Raw genomic sequence first — 21,401 nt, forward strand, 5'->3', positions numbered from 1 at the left:
ACCTGAAGAGTTGAACTATAATTCTCTGTGGGTTTGTCAGTATGAGCTAACCCTTTAACCTTGCATATAGTCAGTACAAAAATATTGTATTGGTAATGGAGCAGCTTTAAGTAATATAGTTTTAATATATTTGCCCTCTCCATAAGAAGGAAATCATATAAAACACATATTAAATCTCACCAAATGTTAATTTCCTTCTTTCTGTCAGTGAATGTATTGCTGTTGATTATGTTTTTCTTTTTAAATAGTGTGTTTTTATATTTGTATTTGAAATTTCACACAACAGAGAAAAACGATAACCATTAACCGTAAGTGTAAGTGAGTTTCAAACACATATTTTGGGTAAAGAGAAAAAATACTAGCAAAAGAATAATTATGGCTCATATATTCAAAAAGGTGAGTGTAAGTAAGTAAGTCAGTGTTGAAAGCAAATTATTTGGGGGAGAATAAACCCCACATTTTCTCGGCCCGGCCCTGTAGTGAGTACTTCTGTCACTTATATTGAATTGTTTCAGGTCAAAGACATAACACTGGTCCTATTGTTTTAAATGAACACAAGATACATGAGAACTTTTTGTTGCTGAATAATGAAGCTCATTAAGCATCAGTGACTGTGTGTGTAGCTTTCCCTGGGTGACTAATACCCCGACAGGTGGTACACACACACACACACACACACACATACACACACACACACACACACACACGTACACACACACATACACACTACTCTGTTATTTGATCTGGTCTCACACACACACTGTCAAACAAGCAGCTGAGAAATTGAGTCTGTGCATATGTGTGTGAGGGTGAAGTGGAAAAGTGAGTGAGTTAAAACTGGAGGGAGAGAGAGAGAAAGACAAATATGAGGCTTGCATTAATATTTCAGGCAAGTACATGCACTGAAGGAGGAATGAAGAGTGGATGGATGGAGGTCTGCCATTGCAGGACTGGTGATGTAAGCCATATAAACAAACAACATAAACTAAACTAAAACTAAACTAATGACATAATCCTCTGTAGGCCTGACCTGCTCCTTTAGTGTATCATCCTGACATCTAGTGGCCAGCTGCTAGAACAACACACCAAATCATTTTGAGGGGTTATTCTCTTCCTCAGTACTTAAAACAATAAAAAATGTAAAAATACTGAATGCTGATTTCTTGTTTGCTTTAGTGCGTTACTTCCGTGTTTGCTCAGTGTCCCAATAACCTCCACAGTATCATAAAAACACCTCATTGTTAGGCTCCGCGCGGCCACCTCAGAAACAGGTTGACGATGACACCTTATCAAACTGTAACACAGTATAAAAAGATATGGGAAATTAAAACAAGGTCAGAAGATAAAGCTTATGAAATATGCTCCTTATCTGTGTGTACATGTAATTACAGTCTGTTGACTGTTATTTTCACAAGAGCAACACAGTGTTGTATATGTATAGAGTGACTTTGTGTCTGGAATATAGGTCAGTCATCATCTGCTCTGCTGATGTTGTAAACTGGCTCCAGGCTTTATTGATGCTACGGTGGCTGGCTACTGTCATATGGGGCCAACTGCCACATTTCACAGTTGAATAAACGAGTACGCTGTGTGCTACCAAACACCACAAGGTTTTAAGTTATTTTTAGACCAATAATCGACCGAGACTAAAGTGTTTAACAACATAAAACAACGTCTATCCAGGGCATGACCTTTAAACTCAACTTTAATATCACAATTTGTATGTACATGCTTAGAAATATTCATGTGTATACTGCGATTTCATTTGATCCAAGAAATAGAAATGTGTTGTGCTCTGATGAACTTCTAAAATAAGTATGCGAAAATTTCAAATTATTAAAATTACTTGTTTGTATATAATAAGATACTCATTGAACCTGCTCTTTATACTTCACAACATATTTTAAGCCTCCAAAAACTTCAGATGAGATCAGAAAATGCTTCTGTGTAATGTTCTAAACAATGTATGTTGTTATTTAATTTGTAGGACTGTAGCCACAAAGAATTATCGCCCCGACTGCAGTTCATCTCAGCTCTACAGGGCATATTAGCATCTTTCAGATCATTGTTTTGGTTCTGATAAACCCACTGTACACTACCTGGCCATCACAAAGCAGCAGACAGACAGAAATTAGTGGCTTGCTAGTAGAGGATTTAGCAGCTTAAGAGACAGATATTTCCACTAAGGAGTTTGTGGAGGCCAAACAGGACTAAAAGAAGAGTGAATATTGGACTTTTTTCAGGTGGAGAGAAACAAGACTCCACTCTGTCTGCTCAATGCGTTTGCCATATAAACACAAAATTATAATATACTTCCGCTACTGCCTCTAAGTCACCAACAAATTTATTAATGGTGCTTTAAGGATTTTCTACAGTACTGAATATTATGAATACATAAATTAAAAAATGTTTAGGAGAAAACATTGTTTGTTATAATGCGATGCTCAGAAACTCAGCTAATCTGCTTCATCGGGACTGTGTGGTGTTGAGGCATCATAGGCAGACAGCTTCATGATTGCCATCACAGTTATTAAAATATTGCTAAACCCTGATTGGTGCATGGGAATATGTGACTCCACCTTTTCTGGTGAGCAGTGACAAGAGCACAAATCAAACCACAAATATTATAGAAATCCCTCATTTGAAATAACTAAATGTGCATTCATGTAGGACAAGGGGAGTACTGTTTTTTGTTTTTTTTTTATAGTACAGTCATAAAAAACACTTGAGATTTTCAGAAAGAAACATAATAATTAGAGAAAAAGTCAGCCAGTTTTTGGAGGGAAAAAGTGTGTGATATTTTAAGGGAAAAAAAATCATAATGGAATGGTAAAATCACGAGGGACGAAATGTCATATGTTACTGTTGCTTATAATAAGAAGCTAATTAAGAAAAACATTTTCAGGGCCTTTAAATTTGAACCTTTGGGAATGTAGAGAAAAGCATGAACTATCTCCTATAAGCAAACTTTCGAGTGGAAGTGAATCCTTGCAGGAAATTCTGGTTTACAATTATTAAACTACAGTCCAAAGTTTTAATGAATACAATTAAAATAATTAGTTATAATAGGAAACAACAAGCCTGTTAAATGACAGACTGTGACCAACTGTGCTGAAAATACTGTATAAGAGGAGAGGAATGTATTAATAATATTAGGATGGAATAATAACCCTGCTTAGCCAGAATTAAGAAGTCATCTACTATTCTTTCCCATGAAACCAGAATAAGAGGCAAATCATGGCTTTGCTGAGTTGTTTTCCTGGCAACTTCCTTAAATTCCAGCTACTGTCCATTGTCCCAGATGTGTTTCAGGCTGGCAACATTTGCATATTTTATAGTCTTATGGGCACTCATTTGTTTGTGCATGCTGTTTACATCATATTAGAGGAACTATCAACCATATTCAATGCCAGTGCTGCCCAGAGGAGCCATATGATGAAAACATATCACTCGGAAGAGTCTTTGACTCAACTTCACTTTGTTTTATTTTTCAGAAAAAATTAATACCGATTTTTCTAAAGAATCGTTGAAATTCTTTCGATAGTGATTTTGTGTTTCTCACACATAGCTTTATTTGTATGAAAACATCAAAAAAGAAGCTTCGAATTGCCCCTGATGAATGCCAGGCTGGATTCAGATGTGGTTAACTTCTGGTTGTGAGCTGTTCTAAGCTGGTTTAGGTTCACGGTTTACATCGCCAGATTTGAGGATCCAGCATTTAAACTTCTTGATTCAGTAATGGAGAATCAAGACCAGGACTCGCTGCTCCTTGGGTCTATAAGTCAGTCACAGACCACAGATAGTGACACAACTGTCAGTTCAGAGCCAGAACAGGAGCAGAAGGATGGGACTGAACCTAATTCGCAGGCTGAATCCAACGAGGAGACACCAGAGCCAAGGTGCAAAGCCTCACCTCTGGCCCTCATCGAGTTCCGCATAGCACAGCTTTTAAACAGGCGCTTCCTTCTGCAGAAGACTCAACACCTCATGAAGAAGGCGGAGAACAACAGTGACAGCACTACAGAGGAAAGTAAGTGACAGTGATAATTTAACAGAACGATCATCTGTAAAGTATGGGATCAAATAAGGGTCAATCAAGTTTTGAGCTTGTAAATAATTCCAATGTATGTCATTTCACAGGTTTACAAAGGTTGATTTACAATTACAGACTTTGGAATTATTTGCGAACATGACTTTACAGGCTCAAAATTTTATTCGTCCTCATTTGACTCCATAGCAAGACCTCGTTGAGGGTTTTTGTATATAAATACTTAATTTACTGGGAGGTAAAATCTCTTCAAAGCCAGAATTTCCTTTCTAAATAAATCTTGACACACTTTTAGTGACCATATATCAACTACTCTTTCCCTAAAAGCTCATTTGATTATAAAAAGCTATTCCTCAGTCCAGTCAAATGAGCCCATAATTCAGTCTCCAAACTTTTTTGGCTTGAGACCGCCTAAAAGATAGGTTCACAATTTTTTAAGTCTGTCTTAAAACAATAGTCATGTGTCCAAATGAACACTAAAACAGGTTTTGCTTGCTATAATCTTTCAAGATAATGTGAGGCGTCAGCTGTCGGAGTTAGTCAAATAAAGTCAAATTTTCCACAGTTAGTCTTTTTTGGTAACATTTCCCCCTTTGTGACAGTGTTTTCCTGTTCAACTGCAGTGGGAGGACTGTAACAAAAAGAGGGAATCTGGCACTAAAAAACTCAGAACAGGAGCAGAAGGATGGGACTGAACCTAATTCGCAGGCTGAATCCAACGAGGATTCAGAGATATTGACTTGATTTGACTAATTTGGACTGAAGCCTCATATTGGTTTCAAATAAACTTTTAAATGAATTTTTGTGCAGAAGGAGGACTGTGGATTTTGTCCCCCATCACTTACACTAAAAGTACATTATGAAGGGATCTCTTAACGATCAGTATGGACAGGAGGGATGATTAAAGTGTGTCATTGTTCATTTGGATGCCTGATTATTGTTTTAGGACAGACATTAAAAATTGTGAACCTATCTTTTAAAATTAATTTCATTGCAACCCCTCGTCCCAGGTTGCTCAATCTCAATTTTTTTACTGGAATAATTCTGATGACGAGTAATGAAGAGGTAAAACGTAACAATATTTTTTATAGAAAATATAGAAAAAAAGCAAAGATTGGAATCCCCTCTCTCTATCATTGATCATTATCAGCTGATTGGAGCTGTATGGCTCTGTATTGTGCCTTTTGTGTGTCTTTTATTTCCCTTTATTTTGATTGTATATATTTTTTTCTTTTTACCAGTGTATGTTTTTTAGTCCTTTTACATCTGTTTCTCTTCTGTTGTCTGTTTTGCTTTTTGTTTGACTGCAAAATAAAGATAAATTAAGAATGAATTAATAAAACAAAACTAAGAGTCTACAGCCATGCTAGCAGCCCTTTAGCCTTTGAGCTAAATGCTAACACCAGCATGCTAACATGCCTCCCAGTGACGATGCTAACATGCTGCTGTTTTGCAGATAATGTTTACCATGGTCACCATCCCAATTAAGTGTGTTAGCATGCTAACATTTGCTAACCAGCATTACACACAAAGTAAAGCTGAGGCTTGGCCAGTATTTGGTCATAAACCCAACACAAAATCAGGTTTTGACCTGATGAAAAGTCAGATGATCACCAGATGATTACAAGCCTGAGGAGGACATGAATGTGTGCACCAAATTTCATGGCAATCCATCCAATAGTTGTCAAGACACTTCACACAAAATCACTAATGACAAACTGATGACCATGTCGATAGCGTGGCTAAAAAAAATCCTGACCTCTGATCTAGGCTTTCTTGTGACCTCCAGGTTTAGAACCACTGCAGTAAAAGAACAAAGATGGCGAGCTTGCTTTTGATCTGTTTCAGCTTTGTAAACCCCTTCTCCTTGTGTGATGTCTTCAGTGACATGCGAGGACAGCGACAAACTGTGTGAGCTTGAGGCTATCCAGAAAGAGCTGGAGGAGCTGATGGTGAAAAAGGAGATGTTACAGAAAAAGGGAAAGGGCACCAGCCTCGAAGGAAATGAAGGCATGTTTCCTCTCAAGGAAAGAGAGTTTAAAATGATCACATTCTATTGACCAGTGTACTGTAGAAGTGCCAAATAATGTTAGTTACAGCATCTTTTGTATTTTAGCCTTTTTAGACAAAGTTTGAGTAATGATTACATGCTCTTTAATGCAACATATCTGATACAGATCAACTGGAAAGTCTCACTTTTTATAAAACTGAGATACCCCAGGGGGGCATCTACATGCTGCCACCGCCCCTGCTAAAACAGGAGGACATTACATTGGAGTCGAGACTAAAACCTAAGCCTGCAGAAGAGAGACCATCAGGTCCGATTATGCCAGGTGGGTTATAACAACTCACACACACGGTACACACACATAACAGCCATCAATTTGAAAACATCTGAATGTCTATTAGGTCAGTAACAGTGTCGTCTGTCTCACAAGTGGATGGTCTCGGTCAGATGTCAGCCATCACCAGGTGTCCATGCTGTGATGAGGTCGTGTCCACGGAAACCTGCAGGAAAGTGGGCGAGACGGTGTGGATGCTTTGCTGCTTGTGCTCCATTATGGGGTACGTCTTCTTGGTTGGTTGTATATTTACCTTGCCAGACTTTAAAGTCTTAAATTAGAGTCTTAAATGATGGTATTAAGCCTTCATTTATGCCTACATAAGTGGTAAATAAATGGGTTTTTCCACCCTATTATTCAGTGATTTACAGTCAGCAACAAGGAGAAACTGGGCCTTTTACAGAGCTAAATGACACTTTTGTTGTTGCAGAGATTGACTTTTCCCCTTTCAAATCACCTGTCACATCTCTGCTTCTTCTTCTTAACAGGTGTTTCGCAGGTTGCTGTTTAATCCCTTTCTTCATTGACCGTATGAAGGATGTCGAACACCAATGTCCCCATTGCCAGGCACACATACACACATACCAGCCATTCTGACATGGATGTTACTTGTGTCATTTGGACACTGTGATCCATGGCCTTTGTCCTCAAGTGACCATTTTCGGTGGTCATGGCACTGTTCGGGTCTCGGCATCTGTTGTCGTTATTTTCTCCCCAGCACTACAATCAATGTTGTTGGGTTGTAGCCGTCAGTGATGTGGTCTCTAACTTCATTTTTCACATTTTGCTTTTCATCTGGACAAGAAGTTGTTTTGCTTGTACCGGTCCTGACTGTACACCGGATCTTGGAAAACTGCCTGGACTCACATATGGACAATTTTAGTCAAACATCTGTGGAAATGTCGTTGTCAAAACTCACTGTGAAATTCAGCTGTGGGAAATCATACTGTACCTCATTGTCCTACGGCTCAGCCTCAGTTTGCCTACCTGAATACCTGTATGTGTCAGATAATTATAACTTATTAGAATCAAATCCATATTGTTGCTCAAATTAGGTTACAGCATCAAGATATGTTTGTCAACAATGTGATGACCTTTGTGACCATTTTTCTTGGGTATTAGGAAAATATATTTGGAGGTATCCGTTATCTTAAAGTAAAATGGAAATGCATTGCTGACCATATGCAAACGCAGGCATATAACCTGGCAAGTCTAACAAAGGACTGTTTTCACACAGCGTCAACCACAACACTATTCAAATGCAGCTGCTTGCTCGATTCTTCTGTGCTCTCACCAGTTATTTGAGGCAACATTGTCACTGCTTTTACTGTGTATATGTGATGTATTACTTTTGAAATCAACATCTCCTGAAGTGTTCACAGTACACCAAATTTTATTGACACATAAAGGCATACAGTACTTATATACATCTTTTTGAGTATTTACAAAATAGAGAGCCCATGGATGTTAAACATGTATAAAAATATGCATTACATCTATATAAATATGTACACAATGTGCAAAACATATGGCATACAAAGGACAAGAGGCATGGCGTGGGTGGTGGAGATGGAGAGGAGGCTCAGTCATATTGAAAGATGTAAATCAACTGATGGGGGTGGAGAAGCTCGGTGCTTCACCTGTGCTTACACTAATGTCCTCCGTTCTGAAATGAAGCTTCTCCACTGAAAAATGTACAATGTTCACATGACGATAAGCAGAAGCAGAAGGACTGAAGTCGACATGAGGAAGCCGGAGCCAACATCTGTCAGCTGACAAGAATATTAAAAAGGAACCTTTTAGGGGTTCTTCAGATTGATGGTGCTTCCACAAACCTCTAACATGTGAAAAAACCCCTCAGATATGAAGTGCTTTTAAACTTATAAACAATTGTATTACTCTGTAGTAAAGGCTCTTAATAAAATCAAGGCAGGATATGACATACAGTACAGTATATCAAGGGAAAGCAGCCATTATTGCTATTAGCTGTCCCGGTCTGACCAATGGTAAGTGGCGTCATGTGAAAGTAAACCACATACATGCGTAGATTTACTGCAGCCAAGAGGTTTGTGTATGTCTGATATGAAAAATAAAATGAAAAAACAAGAAAACTGCAAACCAAAGATATACACATGAAACCTTCTTTTACAGATTTGTACATAAGCATAACAACATGATTAAATGTTTTTATCTTTACTTTCACCTTCAAAACAAGTGATAAATACAAAAATGTAAGAAAATAACAAAAAAACAAAACAAAAAAAAAGTGATAATATGTTCCACTGCCATTTTGGCAACAAAATATCAAATTTAACAGCCTTAAAGCTGACAGACTGAAGACAAAAAAACCCCACTATTAACATGTCAAATCTTCTAGGATACACATGAATCAACTAGTGACTGTTCATCCTACACACAGGATTTAACACTCGCAATATGGAAAAGAAAAGGAATAGAAGTAGACCTGCAAGCAGGTATGCCCGGGTCCAAGCACCCTGATGAAAGTAAGAACCAAAGATGCACCAATCAGAGACAACCTTAAACATGTGATTTAACACAAGTTTGTTTGTGCTCCTTGGTGCAGCAACGCGGGAAAAAAAAAAAAGTCTGTGCAGTATTTGGCGCAACTCTTTCAGGTGGTCAAACATATTGAATTTTTAGGTTTATACATCCAATGATAAATGTATAACTGCAGCAGTAAGAGCATCACACTTCTCTGATAGACAGTACTGACATAAAAGGGCTCTCGATCATTTTGCTCAGGTCACCACATTATTGCTGATGGGAACAGCAAATCAGCATTTATACAGGCAGAAAATACATTTCTTGAAAATGCACGATAACAGCCTCATTTATCTTTTTCGTTTGTTAGAAATGACCCTGAAGTACCAACAGTTGCCGTTGAAAATGTGCCACAACAGAAGAGAGGCAGCGCCCTCTAGTGCCCATGGACGTCCTTAACAGAACAAGTGGTTAAAAGATTTCACTGAACATGACTGAATTAAAAAAAAAAAAAAGGACAATTAAAGAAGCTATTTTGTTTCAAAGTGCCATACAGTAATACTGTATCAGTCCCTTACAGGATCTTAACAGAAGATTTGAGAATTTGAGAATACTGAGATACAAACTCAGTAACTCCATTTTAGGCTTAAGAAGAAACAGCTAGTGGGAGATGTTGCAGACTAGTAAAAATAAACATCTACAAAATTTATGACAGCTTTAAAAGGAGCTGAGCCCTCTTCAATGCGAATCACACCTCAAAAGGGTGTCTGTGCGTTTTTGACTGTAGAACACCAATTGAACAACACAGATAAAACAGTAAAACAGTCATCAGAAGCCTTTTTGAAGAGTAAAGTTTGGAATACGTCCACTGGATAGCAAATGATTTCATTTCATAGATATTAACAAATTTCTTCAGACATCTTGAGATCGACGGATGAGAGAAAAGACCTCAAAACAGCTCGAGATATAACATGGAATACAATCATGCACACGGAGACACACACATGTACATGCAAAAGACAGGAAGACAAATCCACACGTACACACACACACACACACACACACAAAACGGACATGCTTGCTTGCTCCCATTGTCTCATACACACCCACACAGTCAGGGAAACTAACTCTGCCACAGGCCACAGTTAGACTATTTCACCAGCCAGGTATTACTTTAGAATATTGTGATTCCTCTAAATGATGGTCGGTCACTTGATAAAAGGGCTAGATGAGTAGACTAACGAATCAGCTACTTTAACTAGCATTCATTCATTAGTTAGTGCTGCAGTAATTTCCCACCCTGACACACACACAGACAAAGTGCAGGGATACTGTTGGACAGTTAGATATAAAGCTCACCTTCTCCACAGACATCTTTATTCCTCGATATAATTTGCAGCACACACGCAGTCCATATCTACAGTATGGATGTGTATGTGCATGTCTCATAAACTGCTATTTGTTCCCTTTCCACTGTTGTATGTCAGTTTACTATCAGAAGAAAAAAAGCTGCCAACGTTGTAAGTAAAGTCCTATTTTTTCGATCTTTGCAAAATACATTCAGAATAAGAGACTTGGACAACAACTGCAGTATTTCTAGAGCAATTGGCCACAATCATATTGATCACTTCCTCGGATATGCAAAGTTCACATTTCCTTGTTTTGAGGTGAATGTGGCGCATCGTCGGATCTTTCCACCTCTCTAGTGCATAGCTCTCGCGTAGCTGGACGAGCGTCCTCCGCTCGTCGTCCGACTTGAGTCCAGTCTTTGTTCTTTAGAGTCATTGGTTCATCAGCTAGACCGCAGGGGTCGTGATAAGTCAGAGTAAAACAGTCACATCTGATAGAATGCATCAGATTAGTCAGCAAACATGCCATCTACAGTATGTGGTAGACTGGACCAGTGTGAAAAAGAAGCTTGACCTTCCCTTAGTGAGAAATCCCTTTAAAAGTCAGTGACTGACTGAGCACATCTGGCTTCAGATGGTAAAGGGAACTGACAGATTTGACTGTCCGGCACCTCAGACAGCCTGAAGCAATTTCTCAAAGCACTTTAAGCTTTTCCATGTTAAGTGGTCGGCAGCTGAGGCTGCACAGATATGTCCCAGGAACAGTTTAAAGCTGATCTGAAGCCGCATCTTCTCTGAAATCTAATCTACTTTTTTAATTTTTTTTTTTTTAATTCAGATGCTTAATCTGTTGTCTGAACTTTACATTTACACAGTTAATGTGCTGTGATGATCAGTGGAACAAAGGTTGTCACACCCTGAAGTATTCAGAAACCTTTTACATATTTAGTTACTGTGCTTACGCAGTATTCACTGATAACAACCCAGCCAAACTTCTGGCAGAAATAATCAGGCAATGTCAGCTATCAATACTATTCAGCCTCTCTAGTCCTAGAGAAACTTGAGTTGTATTAGCGTGGTTTAAACAGTATGTACAAACAGTCCGTGACACCAGTATTCATTTGGCTCTGTCTCCTCGTCTCTAAATCTTTAAAATTCATGACTTCAGACACTGAACTGTCTAAACTGTTTAAAATCCCTTTATCACAAATACTACAGGTGATCTCAGTCACCTTTGTCATGATTTTATTCTTTTAACGCTGTGCAAACTCCTGCTTGTAGTTCACCTTGTATCAGTGCACTGTCTTTACAGTGTCTCTTACTGTAGTATAGTGGGAATATTACAGATGGTATGGATGTGTTGTTCAGAGTGATATGGCACAGAAATGCCATTTTTTTTCCCTTTCTGCTTCTCTTCATCCATCCATCTTTCACTCTTGGCTCGGCTGCTCTGCCAACCTTCCCCCATCTTTCTTACCCTTCCATCCGTCAGTCCCAGTGCAGCTGAAGGTCGTGTGAATCCAGGAAGTCCGTTGGGATCCCGAGTGGTGTGAGAGCCCCGCCGGGACCCGGGGGCATGGTGAGATCCAGCCACTCCATATTGTCCAGGGCCGGGTCAGACAGGCCCATGTTGAGCGAGGAGGGGGGAGAGGAGGAATCGCAGAAGGACAGGTCTGATGTGTCCATGGGTGAGTACGGCTGCTGGTCCATAAGCTGCGCCTGCAGCTCCTCCATCAGACCCTGGGTGCGCGGGTCTGATGCTGACGGTGTGTTGGCCAGCGTCCCCTCCAGAAAGGCCTCCAGCTGGTTGTCTGTGGCCAGGGAGGAGAGACTGGGCAGGCTGGGGTCCACAACGGGGCTCAGTGTAGGCGGAGGGGCGATCTGGATCTGTGGAGGGTTTCTGGAGAGGGCAGTGCTGACCGGCAGGGTAGTGATGTTGGCTGTGACTGGGAGGGCTTTAGTGAGAGACATTGGAGGGTCCTGATGGATAAATGGAGTGATTTCTGGAGTAGGGTAAAAGGGACAGGAGATTACCATTAAGACTCAAACAATGAGGGCTCTTCTGAAGACTGGTACTGTCAGTTATGGCTCTAAAACTCAGAAATTGATACTAAACCACCTTACATACAAAATATAGGTCTATTTTGAGAAGCGTTACAGCAGTTTCTTCAGTATTTTCCAAAGACTTAAGTTTTGTAAATCTGCTCACACTAAACAGAAAGCTGTGCTGTACGGTCATTATAAGCGCCTCCTTACCTCCACTCTCTATGAGAATGTCAAACAAGTCATCCATTTGCTGGCTGGTTGCTGTGGGAACCTGAAAAGACAGTTTATCAGGTTAAGAGACTTGAAAAACTGAAAATATTCTCAAGGACGCAGCAGGCAACTGCAGTAAAAATGTCTGTCTGTGTCTAACCTGTGAAACGTTGTTGACGTGCAGGTTGCGGCTCTGTTTGACGGCCTCCTCATAGCGGGGAGGCTCTTTTGTCTTGGGGGGCTGAGTAACGAGGGAGGTGGGCTGGAGGATGAAGGTCGGCTGGGACGGCGAGGGAGACTGACAGATGGAGAAACACGAGCAGATTTAAGGACAAACCCTGACAAAGTCAGGGAAAATGAAATCATCTCAAAAAGCATCGAGTAAGAAGGATGGACTGAACCAGTGACAGTTCAGCTCTGATACCTTATTGAGGGGTCCATTAGAGATGTGGTGGTTGGGTGATGCTCGGGGAGAGACCCTGTTCTCTGGGGAACTTTTCAGGAAACACTGGGGATTCAGTTCAGGTCTTGTCTGGTTCTCCAAACCAGTAGTGTTATTGCATACTGCCAGTGTCTGTTAGGATGTGATTAGAGAGTGACCATCAGACATCAGTCCATGATCACAGGCTTAACATGATTACAACACAACAGCCAAAAAAACAGATATAGAGTGAATATAAAATGATGGAAAAATCTAAATCATTTGGGACATGCTGCATGCTGGTTGTGGAAAAAGTACCACTTCTCACACACACACTCCACAGGCCATCACTGCTATCATTACAATAAACATTACAAGAGTTCAAGATCATTTTAGACTCTTCAGGAACAGAGAGAACAAATAAATCACATGACCACCACAAACAGGGCCTTGTTACATCACACTTGTATCAGAGAGGTGTTGCGCTGGTTTTAAATACGGGATGCATCTCTCCATCTGCCACAGTATTTAAAAACACAGCTATAGACTCATAACACGTAATACATTGAACCAAAAAACAATGAAAAAGCAGTAAGACCACTTGTATTCTGTAACTCCTTCATCCTGGTCTCTGTTTCATCCTCTCATGCTTTGAAACAGTGAACCATTTTCGATATGATTGATTCGTTCGTTCCTCATCACTAATGATGAGCAGTATATGTTTGTACATGGTTACTTTCTTGCCTGAAAAATATCAAAACTTAAGTGACATGTTAACAGTCCTAGAGCAAAAATTACAACAGTCTGGCTCAAAATCTCTGCCATGATGCTATCACCCTCAGATATCTTCGTCGGGCTGCAATGCATAGTGGGCAATGTAGGCCAAGCAAGGGGCCCTCCTCTCTATGCCAAAATGGTCACACAAAGTTGAAACTGTAAACCAGTGACACGGGAAAAAAACTGACGGTGTAAAAAAAAACCTGTCACTGAAAAAAAGACAGACATGAAGAAAAAAATCTGAAGATGGACAAAAAAACACATGCAAAAAATATCAAAATAAAATGAGATAATAAGATTGTAAGACTGTAATGTTTTAATGCCTGTGTTTTATTTTTCAGTGCCAATACAAGTGTTTCAATGCCAGTGTTTCCTTTTTCAGTTCAGGCTTTGTTTTCAATGCCAAATTTGATTTTCAATTTCACTGTCGCTGTTCTGGCTCCATATAACTGCCAGAGAAAATTATTTTGACTGTTTCCATGAGCCTGTCAGTAGAGTGTGTATGTGACTATAATGTAATGTATCTTCAAAAAGTATTTTTCTAAAAACAGGTGTTGGAAAAGGTCTTATAAACAGGGTTGCCTTATATTCGGGCCAATATGGTAATGTAAAGAAAAGAAAAGAAAGAAAAGCAACTAGTAATATGGCATGACTGACCTGTAGCAACGGGTTGTGGTTGGCCAACTGCTGGCTGAGTGCCGTCTCCATCTTAGTGCTCTGCAGCTGAGGAACGGAGGCCTGGACCAGGCCTGGATTTGAGACCGTGGCCTGGAGAACAGGCTGAGATAAGAAGAAAAACAAAAGAAGCCTGAGTCTGCAGACTAGACTACTTTTGTAGTCTGTTTTGTCATTAAACTAAGTTGAACGTGTTACCTGCTAAAACAGGTTAACATACAATGACACAACAGTATCTTATGCCACACTACTTGACTCCAGTCGTACCTTCAGGCTGACAGTGGTGCTTGGCAGCTGGATTGCAGTAGCGTTGTTAGGTAGTGAGACTGGGAGGAGGATCTGAGTTCCAGCCTGGCCAGTTGTGGTCAGTAGAGTCTGAGGTTGACCCAGCACCTGGGACACCCCGCCATGATGGCTGATGAAGAACTGCTGCAGGCTGGGGGCAGTGGGTTGGGCCTGCTGCTGGAGTTTGGGACTTCTCTGGGGCTGGGAGAGAAGCTGTGGGCTGGTGGCTACTTGGGGCTGAGCCTGGGGCTGGATCTGGGTGATGAGTTGGGTTTGGGTCTGGAGCTGGAGTGGCTTGCCGGAAGAAACTGTCACATCCTCTAACTTCACCACTGTTGGCAGGGGGGCTGTGAGAGCCTGGGAGCCCAGGAGAGAGTTTGGGATGGCAGCTGTAGTGGAGGAACAGTTTGACAGAACCGCACCCTCCATTTTTACTATGTTTGAGTTCAAGACAGTTGAAACTGGGTTCATGGCTGTTACAGATGTGAGTTTGGAGGTTACAGAGGCAGAATCAGTGCTGCAGCTGCTCTGGCCTCTCTTCTCCACCTCCAACTGCATCTTCAGCTCCTCCACCAACTTCTGCTCCTGCTCAAGCTTCCTCATCAACTCCTCAATCTGCCGCTCCTTCTCGTGGAGCCTCCTGTCCTTCTCCGGTAGGGGAAAAGACATGAGAGGAGAGGACTGTGGCCCTGCTGAGCCAGAGCTCACAAGCTGTGGTTCAGATGGAGCTTCAGACATGCCAACATCCTGCTGGAGGGTGAAGGGATCAGTGGGAATGGGTGAGACTGGAGGTGTGGAGCTCACACTCTCTGGAGCCCCCTGGTGGGCTGGGAGGACTATGGCAGGGCCGGTAGCGGTGGTGATTTCCATTGGGATAGAGGTGAGGGTGGTAGTGGTGGCAGGTGAGGGAATAGTGGTGGGAGCAGAGGTGCTGGGAGTGTCCTGGAAGGGCTTCAGTCTCTCTATCAGATCAGTCTTTGTTCCTGACACAGGGAGGCCACGCAGCTTCAGCTCCAGTTTTAGCTCGGCCACCTGGATAGACCATATAATCAGTTTTAGAGTAGTGCTGGAGGAGGAATGCAGCTGATTTTAGGTGTTAGTGTTACAATTCTCATAAAAAAATCTTCTGCCTTTGTTTTCTTGATTGCTCAGCAAGCACTTATAACAACAAGGGAGCTTCTTTTGAATTTTTGCATTTTCCTCTTTTTTTGGATCCAATGCAAACTTCAAGAAAAAGAGTTTTAATTTTAGGTCACGATAAACAAATGGTAACAAGTTTTAGATTCTACAGCCATGCTAGCTGCTTTGAACTCAAGGACAGCGGTGCTTTGAGCTAAATACTTGCGTCAGCATGCTAACATGCTCACAATGGCAATGCTAACATGCTGATGTTTACCATATACCAAGTTTAGCATGTCAACACTTGCTAATTAGCACTAAACACAAAGCGCAGCTGAGGCTAATGGGACGGCCAATTATTTTAGCAGCTACTTGGTCATAGAGCAAAGTAGAGCTGCAACGATTATTAGATTTATCAATTAGTTGATCAACAGAAAATTAATCAGCAACTATATTGATTATGGACATTTAAATCATTTTTCGAGCAAAAATGGCAAAATTTTTCTGTTTTCAGCTTCTCAAATGTTACAATTTAATGCTTTTTTTGGTCATACATGACAGTAAATTGAATATCTTTGGGTTTTGAACCGCTGGTCAGACAAAACAAGACATCTGAAAAAGTCACGTTTAATTCTAGGACATTATAACTCCTTTTTCACTTTTTTCTGACATTTAAACGATTCACTGAGGAAATAATCAGCAGATTAATCGATAATGAAAATAATCGTTAGTTGCAACCCTAAACTAAAGTAGTGGACAATTTGAAATTTTGACCTGATGATAGCTCTAGCTGAAAAGTCAGAGGATCACCAAAGTTACTACAATTCATCCTGGGGGGGACATAGATGTCTGTGCCAAATTTCATAGCAATCCATCTTATAGTTGTAGAGATATCCAAGTCTGACTCAAAGTGGTAGACTGCCATCCCTTGACCCACGCTGCAAGCTAAAAATATAGCAATAATAAAAGTGTCTGCAGGTTATTATAGCTGTATGAAATTTACTAAACGACCAAACAAAATCTTGTTGGATCTTATTTCAGTGGAAACATTCTTGTACTGGCTGTGTAATATCTTGATACAGTTCAGTTTTAACAGCTGAGCAGGCTTTATAAGACCAAAGGCACCCCCTCCCCTCTCCCTCCCTCTTAGTCTATGATTGTTACTATGATTTGTGGGCATGTTTTTGAGCAGTTCTTTTAGCCTGTGTTTGTTGGTACGGATGGCTTCCAAATACCTTCATGTCCTCCAGGTTCGCAGGCAAAACTCCTGGCTTGCGGTTTGACAGGGAGTTGTTTGGTCGGGCCGGAGCCGAAGGCAGAGGGGGTGGTGGGGGAGCAGTGGGCAAAGACACCACGATGGAGGTTGGCAGGCTGCCGGCACTGCTGCTCTGACCCTCTGCCACAGGTCTACAGAGAGAAAACACAATAAAAAGAGGTAACTGTTATCTGAGGAAATAGCGTAATTTATAGTATTTCCTTACCACACGAATAAGAAACAGACAAAATGAGAGGAAGAAGAGGTGGACAAAAGAATATTATTGTAGAGAAAATGGGACAGAAAGCAAGGAGGAAGAAGAGAAGCAAGGAGAGAGGAAATGTGTTCCCAATAGGAACAGACCATCCATCCTGTGCCCTGCGCCTCACTAACAAAGCCAGTCAACCAAACGACAGTTCACGGGCACAGTTCAAAGGGAGCTCGGCCATGCGGCCGCTGAGAGGACATTTATGAAAACAGCAGCTGGTGAAACAACATCCTGTTAGTTATTAATATGATTACACGCTGCGTTGTTATTGGAAACTCGCTAATGGCCCTCTAAACAACAATATTTGGCTTGCTTTCAGGCGTTTTCAGATAAGGAGTCATGGAGGCAAGCCAAGCTCAGTCAGAGACCGCACAATGGTGTTTAAGGCCTGAAAACATAAATCCATAAACTCTATATCTTTTGAGATATAAAGTACTGGTCAAAAACCACTTTCTCAGTCAAGTGTATGGGAAAGTGTGTCCAAACTTTTGCCTGGTACTGTAGGAAGAAATAAAATTATATTGTTTGTTCTTATTTGTGGAATGGGAATCATTGCTTGTGGTTGTAATGTTTTATAAACATACTTGAGTGGTGCTGGTAATATAGTCTGATAGTTGTAGTGCTGCTGTTGCTGGCTGAGGATCTGCAGCTGGAGGAACAGCTGCTGTTGCTGCAGTAGTCGGGCATAGGAGGAGTCCATGGGTGCTTCGCTGGCCTCCTGTTTCTGGTCTGGGGGAACGTACTGGTGGTACTTGAGCTTTTTCACTCTGGGCTTGGGCTCTTTGCCTTTCTTACTGCGACTCTTCTCAGAGGGCGGCTTCTGCTGGCTTTGCTGTTGTTGGAGGAAACAGAAAACTTTCTTACTGTACTGCTTGTCCGACGGCATTCAGATAGAAAGAAAGATGTGATATTATATTTAATGGTGAGAAAAAAAAAAGTGTCGCCCTTACTTTCACCAGTGTTGGACCTGGTTTTGAGGGAGCAGCTGTAGTGACTGGCTGAACGGGAGACACGGACAGGCGGCTCGCTGGGAGCTCATTAGTAGAGATAAATTTCACAAAGTCTGTAGTGGCTTGTGTAGTAACTGGGAAGGCCTGAGGAAACATAAAAAAAAGATATATTTACACATTTACTAAAGTTAGAGAACATGGAGCTGGTAGGACACAAACAGCAGGATTACTTGTCCTCTATCTGACCTGCAGCATGGTGCTGGGTAGTAGTGCTGGTACTGGGGCTGGAGAGGGCGTCTCTGGTGCTTTACTCTCCGCGGGTGAGGGGACAGAACTCTGAGACTCCTGACTGGCCGGCTGTTCTGGGGAGAGGGCATCACTGCTGTCCTCATCCAACACCTTGGGATAGTTCACCTGGCCTACTGGTAGGAAAACCACAAGGGGACAAAACATGTCATGCGGAGTATTGTACTTATTTTTCTCCTATAACCTGCAGTATGGTTGATTTAACAAAAACGTCTTCAGCATCTTGTTTGTCTCTCTTACCGATGATTGCCTCTTTGAGGGTTGAATCCACCGGCAGGATGTTCTTCTCCACCAGCTCCATGGGGCCGGGTCTCTGGGCGATCTTCTCGTTCAGGTTGTCAGCGAGTCGGGCCCTTTTCAGCCTCATCTGTGTGGCCTGTAGTGAGGGCTCTGCTCCAGTCTCTGTGGACCAAGTATACATCATATATATATATAAAGACATATTCCAATGACATTCCTTGCTTGCAGAGCTGGCTGGGGAAATATCTGTTTATAGCACAGAGTCTGGTGCTAATATGAATCCTATGATGGTTTTAAATGTGTAATAATTGAGGGGAAATGTGTCTTCTTTCAGTAGAAATGTTCTTGCAGGTGCCTACCAATGCTAAACAAATATAAGAGTAAAGTCTTTATGCCACTGTATGAAGACAATCTCTCTATTCCAATATTGTTCCACGGGGAACACTAGATAATACAATAAGTGTGCACAGTGTAAACTGGAGGATTACCAGTACCTTGCAGGATGTGCATCCTGACCAGCTCTGCTCTCTCTGGACGACTGCGGATCTTGTGCTTTAGGAAATTCTCAGTCTTAATAGAAAGAGGGACAAAGATCAGTCAGTGAATTCCCTACATTTTCATAGTAATTGATACAAGTGATACTTTTATTCACTAATTAAAAAATAATTACAAACAAATTTGAAAATAATGAGCCGCTCAACAGTCCAGGTGTGCATTTTTTTTTTCTGCTTCTCAAGTCCAAATTTAGCTTCTTCCCAAACTGTGCACCTTACCCTGGCTCTCTCTAAGCTGCGAATCTGCCCATGGAAAGCTGCCGGGCTCTTCAGAGCTGCAACAGATACACACGTCAGTATCACGAATGCACAGATCTAAGCACAGATGTGGTCCAGCGAAACAATAAAACAAACATGTTTATTATCTCAGTTATCAGTTTACAGCAGGGTTCCACTTTTGTTATTATATACGCGCCCAGTCGCCCACTTTAGTTTTTCCATGTGATGGACAACTGGTAGTGAAGTTACTCACGAGGCATGATGCCCTGGTCCACAAGCTGCTCCCGAGTTCGCCTTTGCTGAAGCCTCAACTGCAGGACTAAAAGGAAAAGGAGGAAATACGTCATAAAATAAAGCAGACATTTCAATTGTTGTATTAAGTAGGCAAAAGAGGAAACAGAGAGATTTAAGACAAGAAAAACAAGAGGGAAAGTAAGAACACATAGATGAGGTAGTGTAACAAAAATAAAAAAGGAAACAAAAATCTTTGCTCTCTCATAATTAGGCTGAAAACGAACAATAATGTCATTCTATAAGAGGACCGCTCCAAATGCTTCCTCTGCAGCTGATCCATGTAATGAGTAATGTGCTCCATTATTGCAAACCAACACAAAGTGATTTCATTTTCATTCATTCCATCTGTTCTATGTTAAAAGAAAGTCCCATTAGTCTAAATGGGCTGAGTGATCAGCATGACAACAACAGAGAAGTGCTCACCTGCTCTGAACCTTGTGCAGCAGTCGCCGAGTGTCTTTGCTTCCATACAGGCCATAGTCTTAAACTCTTGGCCCCAAGAACAATCCGCATTACACCTGAGTGATTAAGTCATTTGATCCCAAAGCTGACAGCCTATGTATTAATGCCCAAAATATGGAGCTACTTGTCATATCTTCTTGGCTCCAGTGCAACACGATCAACCAACTGATGAAAATCCACATTGCTACAACACTAGGCCCCATCCTCTACTTCTCTATCCCGCCCTGACTTTTTTTTTTTTTTTTTTTTTTTTTTTAAATTACAGGACCACAACCCCCTCCTCCCTCTTTACTCTTACTTCCCTCTCACTCAGCCGGTTAGTTATTTCTCTGACTGTGGGCGATCCAAACACAGCCAGATGTAGAGGACTGAAGACACTGCTTCCTTTTAACTACCAGGGAACAGTCAAACGTCTGAGTCAGCACTGACTGAAACTGTTCTAACAAAGGACATCTGCATCTTCAAGCTGCAAGTTGGGCTTGGGGCAACAGCACGAGCGTTTTACGGTTTTAGTGTGATTTTTTTAAGTGGATCTACAACTGAGGGAAGTATCACATTAAGTGGGAGGAGGCGTCGATTTGCACAAATTAAATACTAGCCACGAGTAGTGCGGGCACTTCTTCAGTCACTGGAACAGATGAGTCAAAAACTTGCAGTGAAATACTCTTGCTTCAACAGGAAACAGCTGGACTCTATTTGGTGTCCTTTTATTGTCGTCATAGATATACTTAGGTGGTAAACATAAACTGACTGCGAACTTATCTCCCATGTTAAGACCAATTATTGTTAATTATTGCATCACCTTGATGGCTATGCAAAACTGTCATGCACAAAAATATCAGAAGCTTTTGCATACTTCGCTTGGAGCTCTACTTCCAACAAGAGCTGTTGTGAAACATTTCTGTAAATGTTTCACAGAAAGTCTGCTCTGGCTCCAGTTTCTACATAACACTGACACATAGTATTGCAGATAAGGAGGTTTGTGGAAGAGGGGGGGCTTGTGTTAAGGCTATACATCTGACTCAAACTACACTCAGTAAATAGTTGAAGAAAGGTATGCAGTGGCACATGTTTGTTTA

At 41.2% G+C, this 21,401-nt stretch overlaps 2 protein-coding genes across 3 annotated transcripts in view; one reads left to right on the plus strand and one right to left on the minus strand.

The window, feature by feature from the left end:
- The first annotated feature begins 2,770 nt into the window (after window positions 1–2,770).
- Window positions 2,771–7,777, plus strand: LOC137171574 (uncharacterized). Its single transcript, XM_067575583.1, has 5 exons — window positions 2,771–4,030; window positions 5,933–6,058; window positions 6,226–6,381; window positions 6,487–6,613; window positions 6,879–7,777. Exons 1-5 carry the CDS (start codon window positions 3,739–3,741, stop codon window positions 6,985–6,987), a joined length of 810 nt encoding a protein of 269 aa, XP_067431684.1. The 5' UTR covers window positions 2,771–3,738; the 3' UTR covers window positions 6,988–7,777.
- Window positions 7,764–21,401, minus strand: part of mrtfba (myocardin related transcription factor Ba) — a 29,100-nt gene continuing 15,462 nt past the window's right edge. The window contains exons 4-17 of one of the 2 annotated variants that reach the window (XM_067575582.1): window positions 19,820–19,885; window positions 19,567–19,622; window positions 19,288–19,363; window positions 18,794–18,955; window positions 18,494–18,666; window positions 18,248–18,391; window positions 17,882–18,129; window positions 17,010–17,181; window positions 14,638–15,687; window positions 14,353–14,475; window positions 12,922–13,071; window positions 12,658–12,795; window positions 12,498–12,558; window positions 7,764–12,244 (exon numbers count right to left, since the gene is read on the minus strand). In XM_067575582.1, coding sequence (XP_067431683.1) covers window positions 11,730–12,244; window positions 12,498–12,558; window positions 12,658–12,795; window positions 12,922–13,071; window positions 14,353–14,475; window positions 14,638–15,687; window positions 17,010–17,181; window positions 17,882–18,129; window positions 18,248–18,391; window positions 18,494–18,666; window positions 18,794–18,955; window positions 19,288–19,363; window positions 19,567–19,622; window positions 19,820–19,885 — 3,134 coding nt within the window. In that variant the 3' untranslated portion in view covers window positions 7,764–11,729. Of the gene's footprint in view, window positions 12,245–12,497; window positions 12,559–12,657; window positions 12,796–12,921; window positions 13,072–14,352; window positions 14,476–14,637; window positions 15,688–17,009; window positions 17,182–17,881; window positions 18,130–18,247; window positions 18,392–18,493; window positions 18,670–18,793; window positions 18,956–19,287; window positions 19,364–19,566; window positions 19,623–19,819; window positions 19,886–21,401 lie in introns of both variants that reach the window. The other variant, XM_067575581.1, reaches the window with a different exon arrangement.

This window comes from Thunnus thynnus, chromosome 20 (assembly GCF_963924715.1).
Source record: "Thunnus thynnus chromosome 20, fThuThy2.1, whole genome shotgun sequence".
Taxonomy (NCBI): Eukaryota; Metazoa; Chordata; class Actinopteri; order Scombriformes; family Scombridae; genus Thunnus; species Thunnus thynnus.